General features: G+C 41.9%; 1 protein-coding gene across 1 annotated transcript in view; it reads right to left on the reverse strand.

Moving 5' to 3' along the window:
• olfm2a (olfactomedin 2a) overlaps positions 1–1,744 on the reverse strand; it is a 56,241-nt gene extending 54,497 nt beyond the window's left edge. Inside the window, exon 1 of the mRNA XM_051941240.1 lies at positions 1,215–1,744. Coding sequence (XP_051797200.1) covers positions 1,215–1,271 — 57 coding nt within the window. The 5' untranslated portion in view covers positions 1,272–1,744. The remainder of the gene's footprint in view (positions 1–1,214) is intronic.
• Between the last annotated feature and the right edge of the window lie 19,884 nt (positions 1,745–21,628).

Below are 21,628 nucleotides of genomic sequence, written 5' to 3' on the forward strand. Positions count from 1 at the left end.
ATCTCTATTATCACTTTAATGTGGATTATATTAACATACCTACGTTGCTGTTCCTTTTTTTTTTTTTTTTGTCAACCTTAACGATTGCATTCTTCGCCCTAAGGTCCGTCTGTGGCCTTTGCCAAATGGTGGAACTCACCGCCAACGTACGAGGCGGCGCTGTCTGTGGTGCTAAATTGACTCAGACTGCTGCTTTTAACCGAAGGCGCGACGCGGAGCTGTCCGTGGTGCTGAATGCAAACTGCCGCATCCAGCTAAAGGTGCGTAGCGCTGCTGTCCGTAACAGATCAGTTCCTGTTTTATGCAAACCCGAAAAGTGGCCACATTGCAGCTGCTTCACCAACACACCCTTCAATTTACAGTCCACCAGCACGAGTTCTGCTCATCGCTACGTGCACGCTGACCAGCCGAACCCAAAACCTCCCGCAAGTTCGAATCCTCCTGCCTTGACTCAGATCTATTTCTGGGTCAAATAATTTACTGTCCTTCACTTCAATTTACAACTGTCACATCACAGCTCGTCATCTTTTAATTATTTATTTTCATCTTTACTGGATTCTCTCGGGTGTCATGCATAAGATCACGGTACACACATCACACACACATCTCCAGGATCTACAACCGTTCAGTACTAATTACTCGTATTCACAGCCACAAATCACACGTCCTGGTTGTCTGGTTCTTTTCAGCTTCACGAGCTGTTACTAGGATTTCTCGGGGAGCCACTGGATGTTTCTGTCAGTGATGTAGAGGTACGATCTGTAAACACCGACCTCCAGGGCATGGGAGGCATGAAAGAGGCCGTAAATCAATTAGTTTGCTGTCATAGGAAAATGCTACTTTATTTATTATTACATTCACCCCTTAACTACAAATTGCATCAAGATATATGTCGGCTTTAAAAGGTGCAAGAGCTCAAGCGAGCCTTCTTCTGTCAGCTATATCTACTTAATGTAACTTTCTCCCAATGCTGCTCTTGCTTCAGTACACACCAGAATGCACATAGAAGAGTCAGAAACATATGAAGCTGACTGTGAAATACTGCAGCAGGTTTTTGCACTCGTTTGACACAATATTCTGTCATTTCCCCCTCCTTTTGGGGAAAAAAATCACCTCATGAAAATTCTCCCAAGGCAAAGGTTCTTGCTTAAATTCCCCATCTGCTTTTGGAACTTTTAAGCAGTGCTTATTGATAGCGTGCAAAGCCTCCTTACCTCAGTGGGCATGGCAGCTAACATCACAAGTAGGAACATGGCACTGAAGAGATGCATTCTTGTCGAAATGATCGCGTCCCCGCCGACACCAGTTCCCGCAGCTCTCCACCCCCCCGTGTTCCTTGTCCCTTACTGGGGCGGTTTCTTCAGGCACAGAGGGATTCCTTTAATGCTGTGTCGGTTGTGCGCCACCAGCCTCATCACCAGGACGCACGGCGGCAGCCTTCTCCGGATCGGTAAAGCGACCAGCCGCGTGTCTTTTGTGGAGCACAGATAGACTCTCTCTTCTATTTTTTTCTTTTGCGGGTTGCGAAAGAGGAGGGGGGAAAAGAAAAAAAAAAGCTCCGATCTTTGAGAGTGGAAAAGTCCCTCAGATGCTGTAATCGGGAGAAGCGGGCAGACAGCGGTTCTCCTCCTCCGTCCTGCAAAAATAACTGCGACTGAAGCGAGAAGAGCGGGGGAGAGTCGCAGAGGTTGGAAGGTGACTGCTGTGCTTGCAAGGTGCAGACGCTAGGAGCAGCACGTCTATGTGCTTGGAGCCCAGTAGCACTCTTCGATGCAGCCAAGCTTGGCCGTGCACTTCTGCGTGTGTGTGAGAGAGAGTTAGACATGTGTAGTCAATATATTCTTGCTCCAATGATAGATAGATAGATAGATAGATAGATAGATAGATAGATAGATAGATAGATAGATAGATAGATAGATAGATAGATAGATAGATAGATAGATAGATAGATAGATAGATAGATAGATAGATAGATAGATAGATAGATAGATAGATAGATTTTCCCCCAACAAACTGTCTCTGCTACAATGACAGACACCTCAACAAAGAGCTGACATTTAGCATTAATAATGTCATCCTGTTCTTCCTGAATGATTCGGGATAGTTGCTGTCAGATCTGCATTAATGCCATCAATTCAGCGCTGACATATATCCAATTAGAATATGCCAAATCAGAGGGATTCTCAGGGGTTTAGGGAAATGATAAAGATTATTCTTGTCTCGATTACAATGAAGATAATGAATGTCTCCATCTTACAGAGATAATTGAATGATGGGTTGGCATTCTAATAAGTGCACCAGGTGGGGTGGTTGAGCTTTTGTGGGTTTATGTCTTTATGTGCGTGTGTGCGTCCATGTAAGTGAGTCACAGTTAATGGGTGATGTGGGCCTGTAGTCGCCTGTTTGTTTGTTTAGTTTTTTTTGTTTTTTGACAGGCTGTGTTTCTAGCTTCTGGCGATCCTCAATTGGGTATGAAAAACATTACAACCGCTGCTTCCCATTCTGTCCTCAGCCCTTAATAGTAGCCTGGCTTAAAAACATTTTTCAGAAGTAAATGCACAACTCACCACCTGTGGTAAGTCTCTTAACTGACCAGACTGAAGCAAGCTGAACCCACAACGTCAGAACATAAAAATAAACCATTTTTGAGAAGAGTGTGTTCCCTGTTTTCCTTATAACAAAGAGATGAAGCACATACATGTTTTTTGAATGAAGTGAAGCTGCCATATAATGCCGTGTTTTCAGGATTGTGTAAAAGCAACTGAAGTGACAAATGAGACAAGTACAGTGTGTTACACCAATGCTATAAGTGTAAAAAAAATCAAATGCGCTCTTAAGTTCTTTTAATAAGTCTTGGCATAAATCTCCAGGAAAATTTCATAAGATGTTATTAAAACTGTTGCATTGAGAATCATAGTTTGATATCATGTAACGCTGTGAGAATGTTTTCTGGAAGAGTGTTCTACAGTGTGTTACATCAGCAACACCCCCAAAACATCCTCAGAATGTTGCAGCAAAAATGTTCTACCATTCATAATATTTGTCACATAGCAGTAATGTTTTAAAAATAACACAGTATCTCTTCCGAAGCCTTGATGACATCTTGAAAACATACACTAACATTCAAAAGTTTGGGGTCACCCAGACAATTTCATGTTTTCCATGAAAATTCACACTTTCATTCATGCGCTAACACAGTTGCATAAGGGTTTTCTAATCATCATTTAGCCTTTCAACATTATTTAACTTACACAATGCAGCATTAGAGCACAGGAGTGATGGTTGCTGGAAATGGGCTTCTGTAGATATTCTATTAAAAATCAGTTGTTTCCAGTTAGAACAGTCATTTACCACGTTAGCAATATCTAGACTTCATGTCTGATTCATTTAATGTTATTTTCATTCAAAAAAACTGCTTTTCTTTAAAAAAAAAAAAGGACATTTCTCAGTGACCCCAAGCGTTTTAACAGCAGTGTGTACTGAATCTTGGTTTAAGGATGGTATTCCTTTGTCATCCTGTAACATGACCTCCCAACACCTACTGCATGCTTCAATTGCAACATTTTGTCTTAGTCAATTTAGAAGACAGTATCTAGAAACATTATGCAAGATGAAAAATGTTCTTAAATCAGTTTGAACATTACATTAAAACATTTTCTTGAAAGCATTATAGAAACTTGTAGGGAATGTTAACCAATGTCTTATTTTCTCTATTTTTTTAACTGAAAGGTCACAAATGTAGTGTTGTAATTAATCAAATACCTAAAACAGCACCCTGTGGCTCTAGCGTGTCATGGCTTTTAACTCCTCGGACAGTGGAATGAGTTCTCAATGCATTCAGGAAGGACATCAGCTCTGACAGCGTGACTTCTGTCTCCTATCCCCTTTGCCCCATTATGGTTCAGCAGAGGGCTGACTTTCTTCAACCCTGCTGCTGAGCTCAGTGGCATGCACACACCCTCCTATTTTCCCAGCAGGAAAAGCCACCAGGAGGTGAAATGAGTAGCCGAGGGAGGCGGGGGAAAGGAAGGCAGGCAGTGGTGGTGTTGGGAGAGATGGAAAGAAGAATGTAGGAATTGTTCTTGCCTTCCTGTGATGTTGCTTTCACCCGTGTTATTGTATTTTCCTCCTGGATGGTGCCTTTGCTCAAACATACAGTAAAGCAGAATAACAGAGAAGCCCAGGGCTGCCATGGTGAGTCAAAGTGATGTTGAGTCATTGCATGGGGGCCAGAGCGCCACTGTGTTTAACGGTCATGCTGACTGTACTAACAGTCTCCTCCCTACATCTGGTTGTTCTGCTCCATCTCCTCTTCCATCTCCATCCACTGTTACACTTCAGAGACCCGGGGCATCGGATGCTGGGGGGATGTTTCTGAGGTAAATGCAAACAAAGCATGACCCATTTGTCAAAGATGCAGCATTTTTCTGTTTTTTTTAATTCCCAAGTCAGTCCAATTGGGGCTGAGAGAAAAGAAGAAATAGACCTTAAGGGCCACTATATGTCCTCTCTGGGAAGCAGGCATCATGTCTTTCCATCACCTAACATGTGACGGCACTGTGTAAAGCAGATGAGCCACTAAAATCGCCAGTTTTACTATTTTTCCAGTTTTGTCTATTTTTATGAAGTCATCTCTCTCTCTCCCTCTGTTTCCCTTGTCATGGTAACCCTCAGTGTTTATGTTCATTATTGACTTACAGTAGCTTAATTGTATTTCATGCTTTTCGATTTACTCTAGAATTACTCTGTGTTTTCCTCTGAGTGAGTGAGTGTGTGTTAGTAAAATATTTGAAACGACACAGCACGCCTCCTGTTTTAAAGTGGCCTGAGGACTATTTTTAACAACCACCAGCACCTCTATGCCTCTGTGGGAGAGTGTGCGTGTGTGTGCACGAGTGTTTGTCTCTGCCTACAGGCACCTTGTCAAAAAGTAAGCACTAAAACACAGCTGTTTAGTTATGGTTATTTGTACTGAGCCACCATTGCCAAGCCCATCATTATATAGATTTTCAATTTCCAAGCGTTGACTCTCTTCAAACAATTGGAAAGTGGGGAGAATATTAAACATGCTCCTACAATGAACTGTGCTGGATAAGAGCTTTATGTTTTGTTCATGGCTATGGTTAATCTTCGACAGGTGCAAAGGTCCAGTGAGTGACTGGACTGTAAATCATTGCACAGATAGTCTAATTGGATTTTGTGAAGTTGGATTACATGAGTTGCTCTATCCATCTAGCAAACATTGGGATCTGTCTTATAACAGAAGCAGTTGTTGTTATTGATCTTCTGCTGCTGAGTTATTATGCAATAGAACTAAAAGACCATATGCTTCCTGAAAGTATTTGGGAAGTTGATTCTGTATTAGGCTGTCCGGTGGGCATGCAGGATCCTATAAAGCTTATGGAGTTCTCAGTCTTTGACTTCAAATACAGTCGACACACAGACAAGCTCCCACACAACAACACACTTAACTCCAACATCAACATGTCAATAAACTCACAGATGAGCAACTGTTAACCCTGACTTTCCTGCACACATAACAGAAGCTAACAAAAAAGCCTTGTGCAAATATTACAGCAGCACGGATCTCAGATCCATGTTTCTTAATGAATGGCTAATCAGCTTACCCCTGTGTAAACAGCATGGAGCACCTTATTCAGCAGTCACACAAGTACAGTGTTGTTGTACAGCCAAATAGAATACCACAACTTATCCTCATCCACCTGCTCAGTTTTCCCACTTCACTAGTGGAAACTCACTGTAAATATAGACATTACATTTAAACATACATAATATCAGGATGTCCGTGTAAAAGCTTGCTGAATGGCGTCAACACAAAACTTCAGTCATCAACTGCATTCAACATTATTCTTACAATTAAAATGTCAATTTTTAAAAGATCTTCCTGTCAAACCAGGTTTCACACAAAATAAGGCACAGAATGTGTCTCCTTTCACACAAATGAGGGATAACTTTATGTATTTTTTCATCTGGGGCCCTAAAGTAACACAAGTTAAACCAAATTAGTGGTGGAGAAGCTCCACCACCCATTGGGTCAGAAGGTTAAGAGTGCTCTGTTGCCATAGCAATGTTCACTTGAGTGCCCAGAGGGAAAGGTGTGAAACCTTCAATAGCTGCCTGAAGATGGCATTAAACATGGCTTTTCACACCCATCTTGGGCCGCCTCACTTCACTACCTGCACATAACCACGGCAACCAGGACAAAGACGCCCCTGGTTCAGTTTGGGTCTCTGCAAAGAGGCGCTGCCACGCGTCACGTCTGCACTTCACCACATTTCAGCAAACATCATCAATCATCATCTGGAAGAACTGCACAGCAGTCTGCTCATGTCGCCAGATCAAAACAGCGAATCGCTGCCCTCCTCAGACTCACAGAAACATGAAAAAAATGAAGGGAAACACAGGCTGGCAGATACAGAGGGATGGTCTGCCAAGAGGTCCATCTTTTAAGTGAAGCCATGCAGCACACACATTCACAGACAATCACAACTGCCCATTGCTGTATCTTGAAACATCCCTATTGTCTTCTTTTTCTTCCACTGACACGTCTCCCTCTATTTCGATCTTCATTTTAGTTCTCCCAGAACGAGCAGCACTAAGATGCTCCCTGAGTTGTACTGTGTAGCCTGTGTTTGTGTTTAATTGGATGAAAAGATGATGCATAATGTGGGAGGAAAGAAACATGAGGGAACCAAAGTCCACGTCGCCTGCGGCAATAGAAACCAGCAGCTATTTGTTGTTGACATTTTTCTCCACTGTTTTTTCTGCTCCATTGAAACTGTGGCAGCTTCCTGTTTTTTCATGCATACAGGGTTTTTTTTTCCTCTCCCGTTGCAGCCTGTCTATGCTGTAAAGTTCCTGAGCATCACAAGATTTCACTCTCCACTGCCACACTCTCAAGGGTGAGTGTGTGTTTGTGTGTGTATGTGTGTGTGTGTGAGTGAGTGAGTACATGTGTTTATGTGTGTGCAGCGTGTACAAAGCGGTGTAGTGATCTCTGAAGTACTTTAGAAGGAGAGCTTTGATGTAGGTCTATCTAAAAAGAGTACAGTCAGGTTGTCTCCATTAGGGACATGGAGATAGATGTTTACTTCCACTGCAAATAACCTGCAGCACCCAGTACACATCTTCGCCTCCATCACGGTGGAGCAGAGTCCTATTGTAATTCAGGAAAAGTGTGCGAGCGAATATGTGATCCTGCAATTTACAATGAACTTGAAAAAGAGAGGAAAAGAGAATACCCTATACATTACCTCTGAGCTGTAATGCTCCTCTGACCAGTACTAAGGAAAGCACAGAAAAAGGTAATAAAAAAAGCTCCTCAGAGTGGTGAGAGCCTTGTGCTTTTTCTTTAAGTGGCTGCAGCTGACACACCTTTTCTCTTATATTGTGCCCTTTGTTAACACCCACTTCTCATTGTATTTTATCTTCCAGCGGCCATTTGGGTGGACAATTACCAGCATATCTGTCACAGGTTGATACCTCCCAGCATGTGTGTTCACCCCCACTGTGTTGCTCGGATTTTACAGCACCAGCTATACTCAAAATATGAGACCATGACAGAGACCAAGAGGGAAAGAGGAAGAGATAAAGAGCTAGACACTACTAGGATAAAAGAATGGTTTTACATAATTAAGCAGATAGAAGTGATTACAGCAGCTTATCCACAGAGCACGAACTGCGCACATTGAGCCTCATTATGAAGTCAAAGACTCCAAACTGTCGCTGATGACTTAATTACAGTTCCACAGTGGAACAAATGCTTTAGAGCCATTACGACAATTTTCAAACCTTTTCCTAAACACAGTCATCAGAGAAGGTTCTTTCTTTCCTCCCTAATGTTTGTTTTTTAACTCTTACTTCCTTACCACCTTTCTCGTCTTTATGCCTATGTCCTCTGCTCCTGTAGAATAAACATTCCTTTATCATTTGCCTCAGGTACTGCTGCAACCAGTATTATAGAAAGAACGAGGAGGGGGAGACTCACTCTTTTCCTTTTAAAGTGCTTGTCTTTAGCCCCACTCTTCAAAGCCCCAAATGTGCACCAGGGCCTCTTACAGTCATCTGAACTTTTAGTTGTGTAGTAGTTGGAGGCTGAAGCTGTCCCTGTAGTTTCCACACTGCTTTGCCAAGCTCCACAGAGGCAAGCCGGCAGGCAGCTGAGTGTGGACTCAGCACTTCTCAGGAGTTAGAGGCTGAATCCAGGCACAGGGGTTTTCATTCTCCAGTCTGCTTCTGCATTATTGAATCAGGGGACTGCCTGTAGCCGGGAACTGGACACAGCCGAGAGGCAACATGCAGATTTGATGAATCAATATATTGCAGCTGAACAGTGTGGAAGGAAGGCAAGCAGCAGAAGGACACTGTAAAGACCAGATCTGATAGAGACAGAGCAATGAATAGCACATCTTTATGCCTCAGCTCCTTATTACTCCATTGCAGTCATATATGTTGACACATACATGCAAAAATCATAAGACATTTATTGCATATCACACCTATATGCATATATAGACACACACACACACACACAAACACACACACACACACACACACACACACACACACACACACACACACACACACACACACACACACACACACACACACACACACACACACACACACAACACACATACAGACACAAAACACACAGACCCGTGCTCCTTCCCCTGAAGGCCTTCATTAGATAAAAGGAAAACAGCTCTTTCCAGAGCTGCAGTGCAATTATTCAGTGTAGTCAAGCATGTCTCTGTGTGACAAAGCAAATTGCTTTTTTGGTTTGCTGTTCCTGATACAGATAGGGCTTTCAAAATCTGAGGGGAAGTCTCGCACCACCGCTCTCGATACTGCAAGAGATACCAACAGTTATTTACCCCTCTGTGTGCGCTGGTGTTTACAGATGACTTTATACATGTCCGTGTGCTGTGTGTCCATGTGCAGACAGCAGTACATAGTGGTGTGTGACAAACAATCAGTTGTGTTCTTTATTGCATTTCAGTGAAATCTGGCTTGATTGATAGGAGCATAGTGCAACGGGGGTGTATTATGGCCTGTGTAGAAGAACTTCACGCCCTGTGCGCTACTTAGATAATTGTCGGTGTTAAGTGAAAACAGGCAGCCACCTGAACAAATTATAGTGTTTTATGCTTCACAGGTGCAGGATGCACTAAGCGCTAGACTTCCATTAAATGCCTGCAGTCTTTGTTGCTGGATTTGATTTTATTTCAGTCCTGATGATGTGTTTTACAGCTGATATAAGAACTAGTCATTAAATAGAAAATTAATATTGCAATAGGTTCTTCTTTAAGTGCAAAATTACTTTTTATACAAACCCACTGAATCTAGTAGCTTCTGAAGGCATTTTTAAGGGTTCAGACTAGGGATTCACATGGCCAAAAGTCATTTGTATGTAAGTGACCAGGGAAATACACGGCCAAATTCTCAGGTCTGGTAGATGATTATCCATCCCTTCATGTTAGGGTGAGGGAGAGAGCTGTTCATAGCCAGTGACTCCTTATTTATCTTCTACCTGCACCGTCCAGGAGGGTCCCAATCAATAACCAGGGACTTGGAAAGAGAGAGGGAAGCAGAGGACAAGTCATCTGGAGAAAAGTAGAGGGAAAGAGAGGGAGAAAGCACAAGGACAGAGCGTAGAGATTTATCTGTGCTGCCTGTTGGTTCATGGCCGCTCACAGCGAGACAAATGCTTATGGGAAGCCTCAGGAATCTCCTATGTGATTATGGAGCACGTCAATTGATTTTGTAATGATTTTCATCTCTGTACACTATTAACTTGCTGTATATTAGTCAAAAGTAATCTTAGTTTATGATGACACAACTGATTGGAATCGGAAACTAGAGCAATTAAATGCTGGCAGTTATTGGGAAGCTTTATTTCCTATTTTGTCTTCAAACATTATTCAATATAATGCTATATCGCAAATAACTCGAGGCCTCTATAATGCCTGTGTTTTACTGTGGAGCCGATTGTGCCTGTGACAGGAGCCCGTGTTGGTTGTAACCCTTTCTGGCTCAGATGGAAATATTCTGTCCCATCACCACAGGACCTGGGGAAAGCTTGAAGCAACACTACGTGTCCAGACATCCAGAAATCAAGCTGCTGGCCATCCTGTTGCCATAGAGACGTGTTGTTGTCATGCCGACAACCTAGCCAGTACGTAATGCGATAAAACAAGGGATAAGGTGAGCAGATCACACCACAGAGCTTCTCGCAACTTTGCTGTGGAGTGGTGAGCTGGTGGTTCCTTTGAAAATCAGCCACCTCTCAGGGCTGTGAGTGCACAGTGCTCAGACATGGAGGGTTTGGAGGTCGCATTATTATTAACACAGTTTAGTCAGTATGAAAAGCACGGAAAGACGGAGCAGGAAAGTTCACATAGGCAGGAGTTACACACATTGTAAAACAAAATAAGCAAAAGGGATTTGGCATGCAACTGGAAGGAAAGGAGCTGGATTTCATGCACTGGTTCCACAGAGCTTTTTCTGCTCACTAGAAGCAGTCAAAAGAACCCTGCATGGACACTTCAAAATACTCCTGATTTATGCCCGTCTGTGCTGTCCATATGTGCCTTGAATATCTGATCAATTCCACTGATGGTGCCCTGCGCCTGGGGGAGGGATGGAGGGAGACAGGAAGAGGGAGAAAGAGAGAGAATGTTACAAAAAAAGAGGCATGGTGAGAAGACATAGAAAAGCAAGAGATGGGAGAAAAGAAAGAACAAGAAAAGAGCAAGAGACAGAGAAAAAAGAAGCTTAGGTACACATGAGCACTCATGCAATATGCTCTTTTAAGTTGTACAATATGTTGTTTTAAAGCGTTTAATAATGATATCTGAATGCTAGTATGTGGTCAACTTTCACAAATGTACCATGCAGCGTACATTGTATCGTATTGTACTGTAACCTTATTGTATGATACTGTATCATATCGTATGGTATCGTATCAGTTCGTATCATATCGGATCGTAACAAATGTGGGGAAAGAGTGAATGAAGGACGGGAAAAAGCAGTGAGACCGGATGGTGTTGCGCCTTGTCAAGCCCATTGACTGCTCTAATTATCCTGTATTTTCTTCAGAAATGCTCAGAGTTATTGTTAGCCACTGCCCTGGGACTGGAATCCGCTCCTCATTCTGTATGAAATTCAATTCCACTCCATCGTCCTCTGTCTTTTACATATAAAACACTTTCTTCAATTATTCGTCTGACGTTCATATCTGTATTATTTGACGCCGTTGCCCCATTCAGAGTGACTGCTCATTTCGCCTCACTCTGCTGTGACTAGAATCAATCCCAGGCTCATTCCAAGAGAGGCAGAGAGGGTGAAATGTGTGTGTGTGTGTGTGTGTGTGTGTGTGTGTGTGTGTGTGTGTGTGTGTGTGTGTGTGTGTGAGTATGTGTGAGTATGTGTGTGTGTGTGTGTGTGTGTGTGTGTGTGTGTGTGTGTGTGTGTGTGTGTGTGTGTGGACTCTTTGTGTAGTTGTATGTTGAGTATGATTGAAGACAAGACGCAGAGTGAGATTGGAGAAGAAGACAAACCAGCAGAGGGAGGGCAATATAATTTAAAAGGAGTGTGCAAATGAGTGTTTGTGCACGCATGCACGCAAGAGTGAGGCCAAGGAAGTAAGTTTGCTGGAGTGTGTGTTCGGTGTAATGAAGGTGTTTCTAACTTATCCTTTCCACGCTCTGTCCCTTGTGTAGGACAGCATGGTTTATTTGAGATCAAATGAGGCTACAATTACACGGTGGATGCCTTTCTCTCTCAGTCGATTACAAACAAAAGGAGCATTCCATCAGAGGCTTTTAACCAGGGGTGCTGCTGCATACGTGGACATCTATAGCTTACTGAGTCGTTCCTTTGCTTTGAATCTGTTGTCTTCAAGAATGGAGAGTGAGTGCTTTTCAAATGGATGCTTTCTACCCAAACAGGTGCTTAGCTTTAAAGTGAATTCGAGTGAGCAGTCTACTGCCATTTCTCTCCTAAAGAAAGCAGGCACTGGCTGTTCAAAAGGTCTCGAGAAGACTTCAAGTCATATTTTATGCTGGATGGTATTTGAATAGTTTAGCTGTGTGCTATATGCTGGTTCTGTGTCCTTTACTGCATAATAAGCATGAAAAATTTAGACAAGGAAGCGGATTAGGCAGGCAAATACAATTACATGAAATAATGTGTCACCTAATACATTGGGAGTAAACGAGTCAGTGTTTATCTGAATAATAAAAGCTGTCAACAAATATTAACAGTGCCTATAAAAACTCCTCTTGGGAGTTCCCAGTTCTTCATTTTCAACATAAAGTCGTGGCCAATATCATTTGGCTTTTTCTCACAGGAATTTACCAAAGAAGACTCTTTCATGTCAAAGTGAAAACAGACTCTATAAAGTAATTTCAGTTCATCAAAATGAAAGTAAATTCTTGTCAAAAGCTAATTGACGATGATTTGAAAGCAATTAAAAGGAAAATTTTCACATAACTTTATTATTGTTATTAAGGTTATGATGTTAAGTCATTTCAGAATGTTTTCAGACTGTCTCATTTCTTAAAAAAATGTAATACTTCGTAGATTTGAAATTTAAATTGATAGAAATTGACCATTTTCACCATCCGTCTACACTCAACAACCCACTATCACACTGTAAGAACATCTTTTTAGATATTTCACAAATTTATTATAAATCAATCTCCCATTTACAAAACCTTGTTTTTCTTTCTCCAACACTCTAATTTGTGGTCAGATGCATCCTGATTGCTTTACCAGCTCTTGAGTTGTGTGTAGACTCTGAATTGAGTTCACCTTTGAAAAACTGAATGGTTTGGACATTGTTCACACACCTGTGTATATACTGTAAGGTCCCCCAATTCACACTCCATCACATCAAACAACACTGAGCCTTGAATTCCAAGGGACTCCCTGTCGACCTCCACGATAACTTCATCAATCAGGCTTTTATGGTAGAACCCAGTCTGAGTCAAAAAGAACACGACAGCCCACTTGGAGTTTGTCAGGTGGCATTTGAAGGACTCTGAGAATGTGAGGAAAACAATTCTCTGATCTTAAACTGAACTGTTAGGGCAGAACTCCAAGCACTATATCTGGCAAGCAGGAGGCACCGCTCATCATCTTGCTACTACCATCCCCACAGTCAATCACAGTGGTGGCACCATCATACTTCTGGGGCTCTTGTTAGTGACAGGGAAATCGAGGTTGGTCAGAATTGCAGGGAGAACGATAGCAGTCAAATGCAGAGAGGTCCTTGAAGAAAACCTTCTCCAGAGTTTCTGACTGTCTCTGCATAGTAGAACTGAAATCCAGGCTTCAACAGCATATAGCATGGACCTGAAGATGCCAGCTTACAAAGTTTGACAGGCTCTTCCAAGACAAAATGCCATAAATTGCCTGAATCAAAGTGTACAAAGCTTGGAGAGACTGACCCCAGGGGTTTCTACAAAAATAAGCAATTAGGTTCTGAATGCTTTTGTAAATCCAAAATGTCTCTTTTTCTTAAAACCTATTTTTACTTTCTTCTTGTAGGCTTTTGATTGTGTTCCAATTGATTCAAAATCAATTTAAATTGCAATTAAGTCTGTAACAAGTGAAATGGGGCTGAATACTAAATATTAAAATATTTATGTTGGATGTTGAAAATAATCAGAAAAGAAGACTATTGTGAAAATCATACACAGTAAATCTTCAAATTCAAATTTGTCATAACTGAGCTGTGTCAGTGTTATGTCTCATAATGTGTATTATTCAAACAGCAAGGAGTCATTATCTACAAACAAAATGCAAAAGTTAATTAACATGATAGCAAACATACTGTGAAGCTGTCTTCTTTGCCAGATTATCCATGTTATCTTTGCACCATTTGTCTGAAACACAATTGTATGTTGCCACCACGTCTACAGCTGACCTACAGCAAATTTGTCATTTAATGCCTATCTCTGTCCCTCTGGTTTGTGTCCTTTATCTGTTTCTGATCACTGTTCTAACTACACGGCCTGTTCAGAATAACTGCCACTTCTTAAACCAGCCTTTGAGTCAGGCATGTCCTGATGTCTATTACTGTGAAACAGAGACATTCAAATAAAAGGGAGCAACATGGGCACTCTATTGAAGTTCTCTTTCTAGTCACATCAGAGATGTAAAGCTTGAGGCATCTGTTCCCAGAAAAAATAGATGGGCCTCTTTTAATTACTGACTGACAAATATATTGCATTATTATTCGCTTATTATAAGCTTACTTTGAATCTTTGACGAAATTATTTTGGTTTTAAAAGTGATATGTGTGAGCATGTTTTGTTTTAATATAATATTGTTCAATCCAAACTGCAGTGTATCATATATGAGGAGTCTTTATTTTAAAACATGTTTATTAATTACTAATTGATTTCTTTATTACTCTGTAGAGGAATGGCAGAGTTATGTGATGATTGGCGTACGCTTGTCTGTCTGTTAGCAACATTATTCAAAAACAGATTTGAATGAAATTTTCAGGGAAGATCACAAATGATACAAGGACCAAGTGATTAGATTTTGGCAGTGATGCGGCTTAAAGTCTGGATGCACGGTTTTGTTCAAGATTTTTGTATCATTGCGAGGTAGCGTCACTATAGCTATGACAGCAAGTGAACACTACATCAGCTGCCTGCTGATGATCACATGATTGTGATCCTGCTACAAATCAATCACTGCAGACTTACGGGGACCTATCCGTTGAATATGATACAAGGAACAATTGATTAAATTGTGGGGTTTTTCTGAGTTCCATCAATTCCTGCCACCTGCTGCACATTTGAGTCACGTGATTCAGTATCTGTACACAACGCACACATGCATCACACACACCTGTGCTAAGCGCAACATCATTGTGTTTGTGGGTACATCTATATTAAACGGCCACATTCTACAGCGTCAGGATTTCTGCCACAAATTTTTTTTCAAGATTTCATTCGTCGGAAATGATACAACGACTGAGCAGCCTTGGCGGAGTACTGTGCTCTCTGAGTGCTTTTCTTGTTATTTATTTTAAACAAACTAGCAGATTTACTGTGGCGGGAGTTTCTCTTCACCTTGCAACTGAGACAAGTAGCCGTGCATATCTGTTAGGTTCAGAACTGCCCTGGCTGACAATGCCAATAAAGCAAAACCTAAACTAGTGTGCTGACATCATCATTTTTCACATCGTGTTTGTTTTTCAGACATCAGGCATCAGCTCAGTCAAGCTTCAAACATAAGCCCCATACCAAAACAAAGTTATGCAATGGCTGAGTACACAACAGATTTCTACACAAACAACAACTCTGTCAGCTTCACTGTAGATCCTTCTACAAGGGGTAAAAGCAAGACACAGATCTGAGCTTTAATTCACCATCAAAGACAACTCCATTACTAGCTTACTGGAATTACATGGCGGGACGTGAAGGGTTGAAGATGTGAAAGCTTATAAAAGGGTTTGAGTGATGGGATGAATGGGGATCAGCTTTGGGCCTAGGGGAAAATGACCCTTTAAGCTATGGCTTCACTATCCAGCTTATAGTTCCTGTATTTAGAGAGAAGGAGAAACAGCATTTTAAAGAGAGTTGCGAGAACTAAGATAATCAGGAGAGAAAGGGGTTTTACACACGTTTATAGGCAGGCTTAGGAATTAGGATGAAGCACAGTCTTGTTCCTGAAAAGAAATTATAATAATTTTTTCTGTAAAATGAGTGATGAATAATTTGGGTCTTAGGAGTGTTTGCTCTTTGAATGTACATGTGTGAAAGCTTGAATTTAAGACAAAACCTTATGTTGATGTTGTTCAGAGCCCCTGCACAAGTGCCCAATCCAGAGAGATTCTAATAGAAATGTTGGGGATGCCTTTCACATTCTGGTCCTGTCCAGACACAGCAGCAAATACTCCCCGTCATGCTCTTATTTTTCAACAGAACTAAATAGAATGGCAGCACATTTGTATTTCTTGACTTTGAATGTGATGGAAACTTTGTGAAATAGTGAGTGATGCTTTGATTTCTTCAGGATTACGTTTCTATTTCACTACCATATCATGCTTTCAGTGTCCTTCAGGATTAGACTCCACAGTCTGGCCACACAAACCATATTTCTGCTCTTATTTCAAGCAACACCACTTTCACAGTGTGATACTCTGAAGACGGTGCAACCACCGCTGGCTTGCAGATTTTTTTTGTACTCTCTGCGTGTGCAATTTCAAACAGATTTACTTGCAAGAGCAACATGTGACAATTCTCCAACACACACACACACGCACGCACGCACACACACACACACACACACACACACACACACACACACACACACACACACACACACACACACACACACACACACACACACACACACACACACACACACACACACACACACTTTCAGGATCTAGATCTAGGTCACCTTGCGTTAGAATATTAACTTTTTGTCAAGGTAATCAAAATAAAAGGGAAACAGATTCTGAAGGTGGCAAACTATTCTTGTAAAAGTACTTGAAAACTGAATGTCACTTTTTCTTTTCCCATTGGCACTGCTTTAACCTTAATCTTTTGTACCTTTTGCACTCCGGGCCTCATTCAGAATTTACATCCAGCAGGTGTTCCCATATTCAGTGAGGGTCTTGCCCCAGTGGGAGTGGTGTGGGCAAACAGGTAATAGGCACGCTGTGCTCATGCTGTCAGGGGGAGCTGCATGATTGGCCTCCATTCGACAGCAGGCACGAGGGACCCAGATGAAGGGGATGTTAACTCCATGCATGTGTGTGTGCTCATGTAGTTGTGGGCAAATCTGCATGGGCTTGTGCATGTGTGTATGTATTTCCATGCCTGTGTGTGTTTATGTGCAAGTGTGTGTAAACATAGAGGAAGGCCTGCTGTTCCTGTCTGCTGGCTGACAGACAGTCTCTTGGTTAATGAGCAGCTGTCGGCCATCACTATTCATGAGCCCTGTCACTCACCTCCACTCTCAAAGCACCAGCACCTGAAACCCCAAGTCTCTCATTAGCACTGCAGCAGTATAGGCACACACACATCAATGTACACTCTCTCTGTCATAAGCATATATTCATTTTACAACATGACCACTAGCTCTCTGTGTGTAAAGATTTAAAAAAAAAAAGAAGAAGAAGAGGAATGAAAAAGAGCCTTGATCTTCAAGAGAATTCTAATTGTACATTGTGGTTTAAACAGAGTGCGTTCTGGTTTATTCAGGAAGGAAAACATTCAATCAGTGCATCACTAAACTTTCATCTGATGCTGAAACAAGCGCACACATATGGGACTTAACTGGAAATGGCTGTTTGACGTATCCTAGGGGAAAATGAAATGATGCATGTGGAAGAAGGAAACGTCAAAAAAATGAAACCTCCAGCAGGAAGATTTCTTAATGATAGTAGCTCTATGTTAACAGTGGCCTGCTTTCGCTTCCTTCATACTAGTCTACTATATCCCAGAGAAACAGGTCAGGGCTTTTCAGTAACAGAGATCGGGGCTTCTACCTCCACATTGTACATATTGCTCAAACATCTTCTGTATATATTTGAGATGTTGAATTTTAAAGAAGGCTTGGCAGAAAGAACTCTGCTGTCCTTGTCAAATTCAAGGTTTTCTTTTGATTGCAAAATGTTCTTCCTAACAGGCAGTGTTTCTGTCAAAAAGAAATTGTCATTCATTATGCAGGTACCACGGGGATGTTTATTAGTAATACAGCTTTCCCAACTCTCTCCGATTATTTCTGTGCCAGAAAATTCTCCCTTTACCAAGTCAAAGCTACTAACGCACTTTTGTGTGGCCATACTGGGATAGCACACTGCATGTGTTTGCATGAATAAGATAAAGACGGGTGTCTGAGCTACAATGCTTGATTATATGGCACGGAAGAATTGAAAAACTAGTCCAAAAGATTGAATCAGAGTTGGTGAGAAAGACAGACACACACAAAAAAAAACCGAGTGACTGCTGGGGTAATTCCCGATTGCAGATTCAGAATATTGCTTCATGTCTCAGGTTGGTTCTAAATTATTGAAGAGCAGTAGACTCAGGCCCAATTGTACTCATTACTGTGAAACATATGAAAGCATAATTCAGACACTGCTGGTTGCACCGACGAGCACAGAGAAAGGGATGCGATATATATCTTCAGAAACTGTATTGGTTGCTAGAGTGTATCCATTTTGCTGGTATAAACACAGTTTACATGACACTGGCAGTTTCACAAGTGACAGAAAACATTGTTTTTAGCAACTATATGGCTTTCAGCACCCTCACACCTCCAGCTACGTATTTTGTCTTTGCAGTTCACCCCTGCCTTGCAAGATTTATGGAAAGTCTCCAGGTGCCCATGAAATGCTGCCACTTCTGATTCCGTGTGATAGAATAACAACCGTGTCAGTGCCGCCACTGATACAGGACAGGGTGCATTGATCATTCAGAGAGGGAGACGGAGGGAAAAAAGTGGGAGAAAGGGGCGGGCGGAATGAAGGGAGAGGGGTGATGGAGTGAGAGGACGGAGAGAAGATGAGGATTTCTTTGCATTCAGGACCACAGGCGCGAGCAGTCGGACTCATTGAGGTAAATGGAAACGATTAGTTTCCCTGGCTTTTCAACTCAGGTCTTAGCCAGTGTACCCCTGAATCACCCAGTCTCTGACTTTGGCTTGTGCTCTTTTCCTCACTGCCTCGTCTGATTTGTGGGAAAAAATCATTTCTATTGAGTGATGGGGTCATGCAGCTACCACTCTCTATCTCACTCTCGCTCACTAACAAATCAGGAACTCAGATACGCACGCACACACCAAGCTGAATACTGGTCCCCGGTGATTATTCCTCCTGTTTTCCTGATCAGGGCTAAGCTTCTTCATTAACATTGTCTGCCTTGGATTTATGAACAGCTGTTCATGTTTAAATTGGCCTGAGTGATTCACACAACACAGGCCTGGCTGGTGAATGACTACTGCTCTCTCTTCTTGCTTTCTGATTCTCCTCACCCATCTACTTCCCTCTGTGTCCCTCTCCCAATCTGGTAAATAAGACACCACTGATTACTTTGGCTGTCTTGGGGAGCTTGCAGACAGCTCAGGCTTCTCTTTTTACTGAGGACAAAGTTAAGTGAGGATGGCATGGCTGTAGCAGTGGCTGTGGCCGTGGTGGTGAATGCTGAGAGCTGCAGCAGACGGCAAATTACAAGTAGGATGTGTGCGTGTTGGGGGTGGCGGGGGTGTTCTCAAGCTGTGTGTTTAAATCTGGGCTCTCCGTCTGCCAGATAATCATCTGACACTCTCCGACACACAGGGCCTTGGGCTTCCGAATCATCGCCGAGCTGTTTGTCCGCTCGCCCAGGGATTTCTATTCCCCTCCCTCGCCTTAAAGTCATTTTTTCAAACTGCTTTACTAATGCTAGCTTTGTTGATAAGCGCCTTTGATGGAAAAGGCATCTGTGGAAATGATTCCCCCCCACCCCTTTGCGAGATAAAGGAGTTGTGGATGGGACCTGGCAGGAGAGGTGCTTGCATGCACACTAATAAGACAACAGCCGCTCAGCCACAAACGCTCATGATTTCACATACTACCCTGAACACACACCCAGGTCCACACATCGAGGAGCATGTTCGGCACACGCCACAGATGATCCAAGTTATTCCCCACCACTTGTACAGTACAAGATGCTAAACTGAGAACAGCATGCGCACTTGTACGAACATCAGTGGTGTGGAAAATAATGTCTGCCGTTATCTACTGTGACACAACATCCGGATTTGAGTGGACGTGTTGAGACGAAGGGAATGTCCCCACTCACCCGGAAATGTACATATTCCCGCTGACTCTCTCTAATTAATCTGAGCATCTGTTTAATTTGTTCGTTTCTCGCTGTGACTTTGTGACACGTTCAGCTTAGTCAGAATCAATGTCACGGGAGAGGAGCCGAAGGCAGGGAAAACTAGAGAGAGGGAGAATGGGGAGACTAGACAGTCCAACAAACAATAAAGAAATGTCTCTAACTTTCTCCGCTCCAGAATAATGAGACAGAGATGTGAGTGCAAGGCAGAGAGGGGGAGAGGGAGAGAGAGATGAGAGAACAAAGAGAAGAAAGATGGAACAAGAGACACAATCTTCCAATATTCCCTCTTTCCAATCTGCAGCAACTAAGGATCTTGCTGCCTCTGGGTTACAATAACGTACTCCTGGGCCTAAAAGGGGCTCATCGGTGCCAACAATAGACCCACAGTTCTGCTGAAATTTTTGATGAAGCAGTGATCAGTAATGCAAAGCTGGCCAAGAGCTTAGCTCAAAAGCAACATTTTCAAATCTGTGTGGTAAAACTCACAAGGTGACTGTTAGGTATCCTGTTTGTTACACAGATCATGTTTTCAGATCAGCATGGTTCAGTGTGTCAGCCTCTAGATGCAGCAGGGGTGATACCACAAAGATATCATAGAGGTACTGCCGAGATTCTGTCAAAGGAGAGAGTACTACGGGAGCAGTGTCTTCCAAAGACTGTGGCCCCAACCAGTGATACGGAGTTTAGCAATCTGTTACATTGAGTCACAAATTCAATTTACTGACATGAAATTGAAAAGTCACAACCATCTATTCAAATAATAATTTATTTTTAAGAAAAGGGATTAGAGGGAAAAAAAATAAGGAGCAGTTTATAAAGGTCAAGTTCTTTTTATTATTGGCTAGTATTATGCAATATTATAATTATGCAAAAACACAGATAATTAAGTGAAGTTTCCCGTTTGTGCCATCTCCACCACAACCCTGCAGCGTAAATCACTGTCCGTTATTTTAATAGTACAGTGGTCCCTCTCCCACTATAGGCGAAAACTCATGAAGTAGCGACCATATTTATTTTATCATTTATATATACTTTAAGACTTTGTAAACCTTCAACACACCCTTATAAACCTTTCCCGCAGTCTTATAAACACTTCCTGTGCTCTGAAACACTTTCTACACTCTTAAACCTACGCAATACAACATACAAAATTTTATATGGGTACTCACCAGTGAATATATTACAACTTAAATGATGAAGATGATGATGAACTAGCTGTGCAGCACTGGTGATGATGAGATGAATGTACTGCACAGTGATAATGGACAAGGTGAGATGCTGAACACCTGCTATATATGGGAGACAGAAGAGACTGATGCTACGGTGGTTGAGCCAATCAGTGCCCAGGGCTGTAAGCTACACATTTTATTTCAGTTTAATATTCTTTTAATACGTTTTTATATTGTTTTCAATTTTTTAGACTAGAACATACTTTTTTTACTGCAAAAATGATTAAAAATATATATATAAATATACCTATATAGCACAAAATCCCGCAATATACCGAAAAATCCACGATACAGTGAGTGAACTGTAATATGGTGAGGGACCACTGTATTGGTAAAGCATAACAGTTTAAACAATAGGGAAAGAAAAGCTTTATTACACTTCAGAATGTTTTCGTTTTGAAGCACACAGATCTGACAGAGATAGATATCTCCATTTATTCTCCCTTTCAAGTTTAGTTTGTCTTTTGTATGATTATAAGCATAAAATGGCAATTTCCCCACATGGAAGAGCATTGCCAT

Source organism: Acanthochromis polyacanthus, chromosome 21 (genome assembly GCF_021347895.1).
Source record: "Acanthochromis polyacanthus isolate Apoly-LR-REF ecotype Palm Island chromosome 21, KAUST_Apoly_ChrSc, whole genome shotgun sequence".
Lineage (NCBI taxonomy): Eukaryota > Metazoa > Chordata > Actinopteri > Pomacentridae > Acanthochromis > Acanthochromis polyacanthus.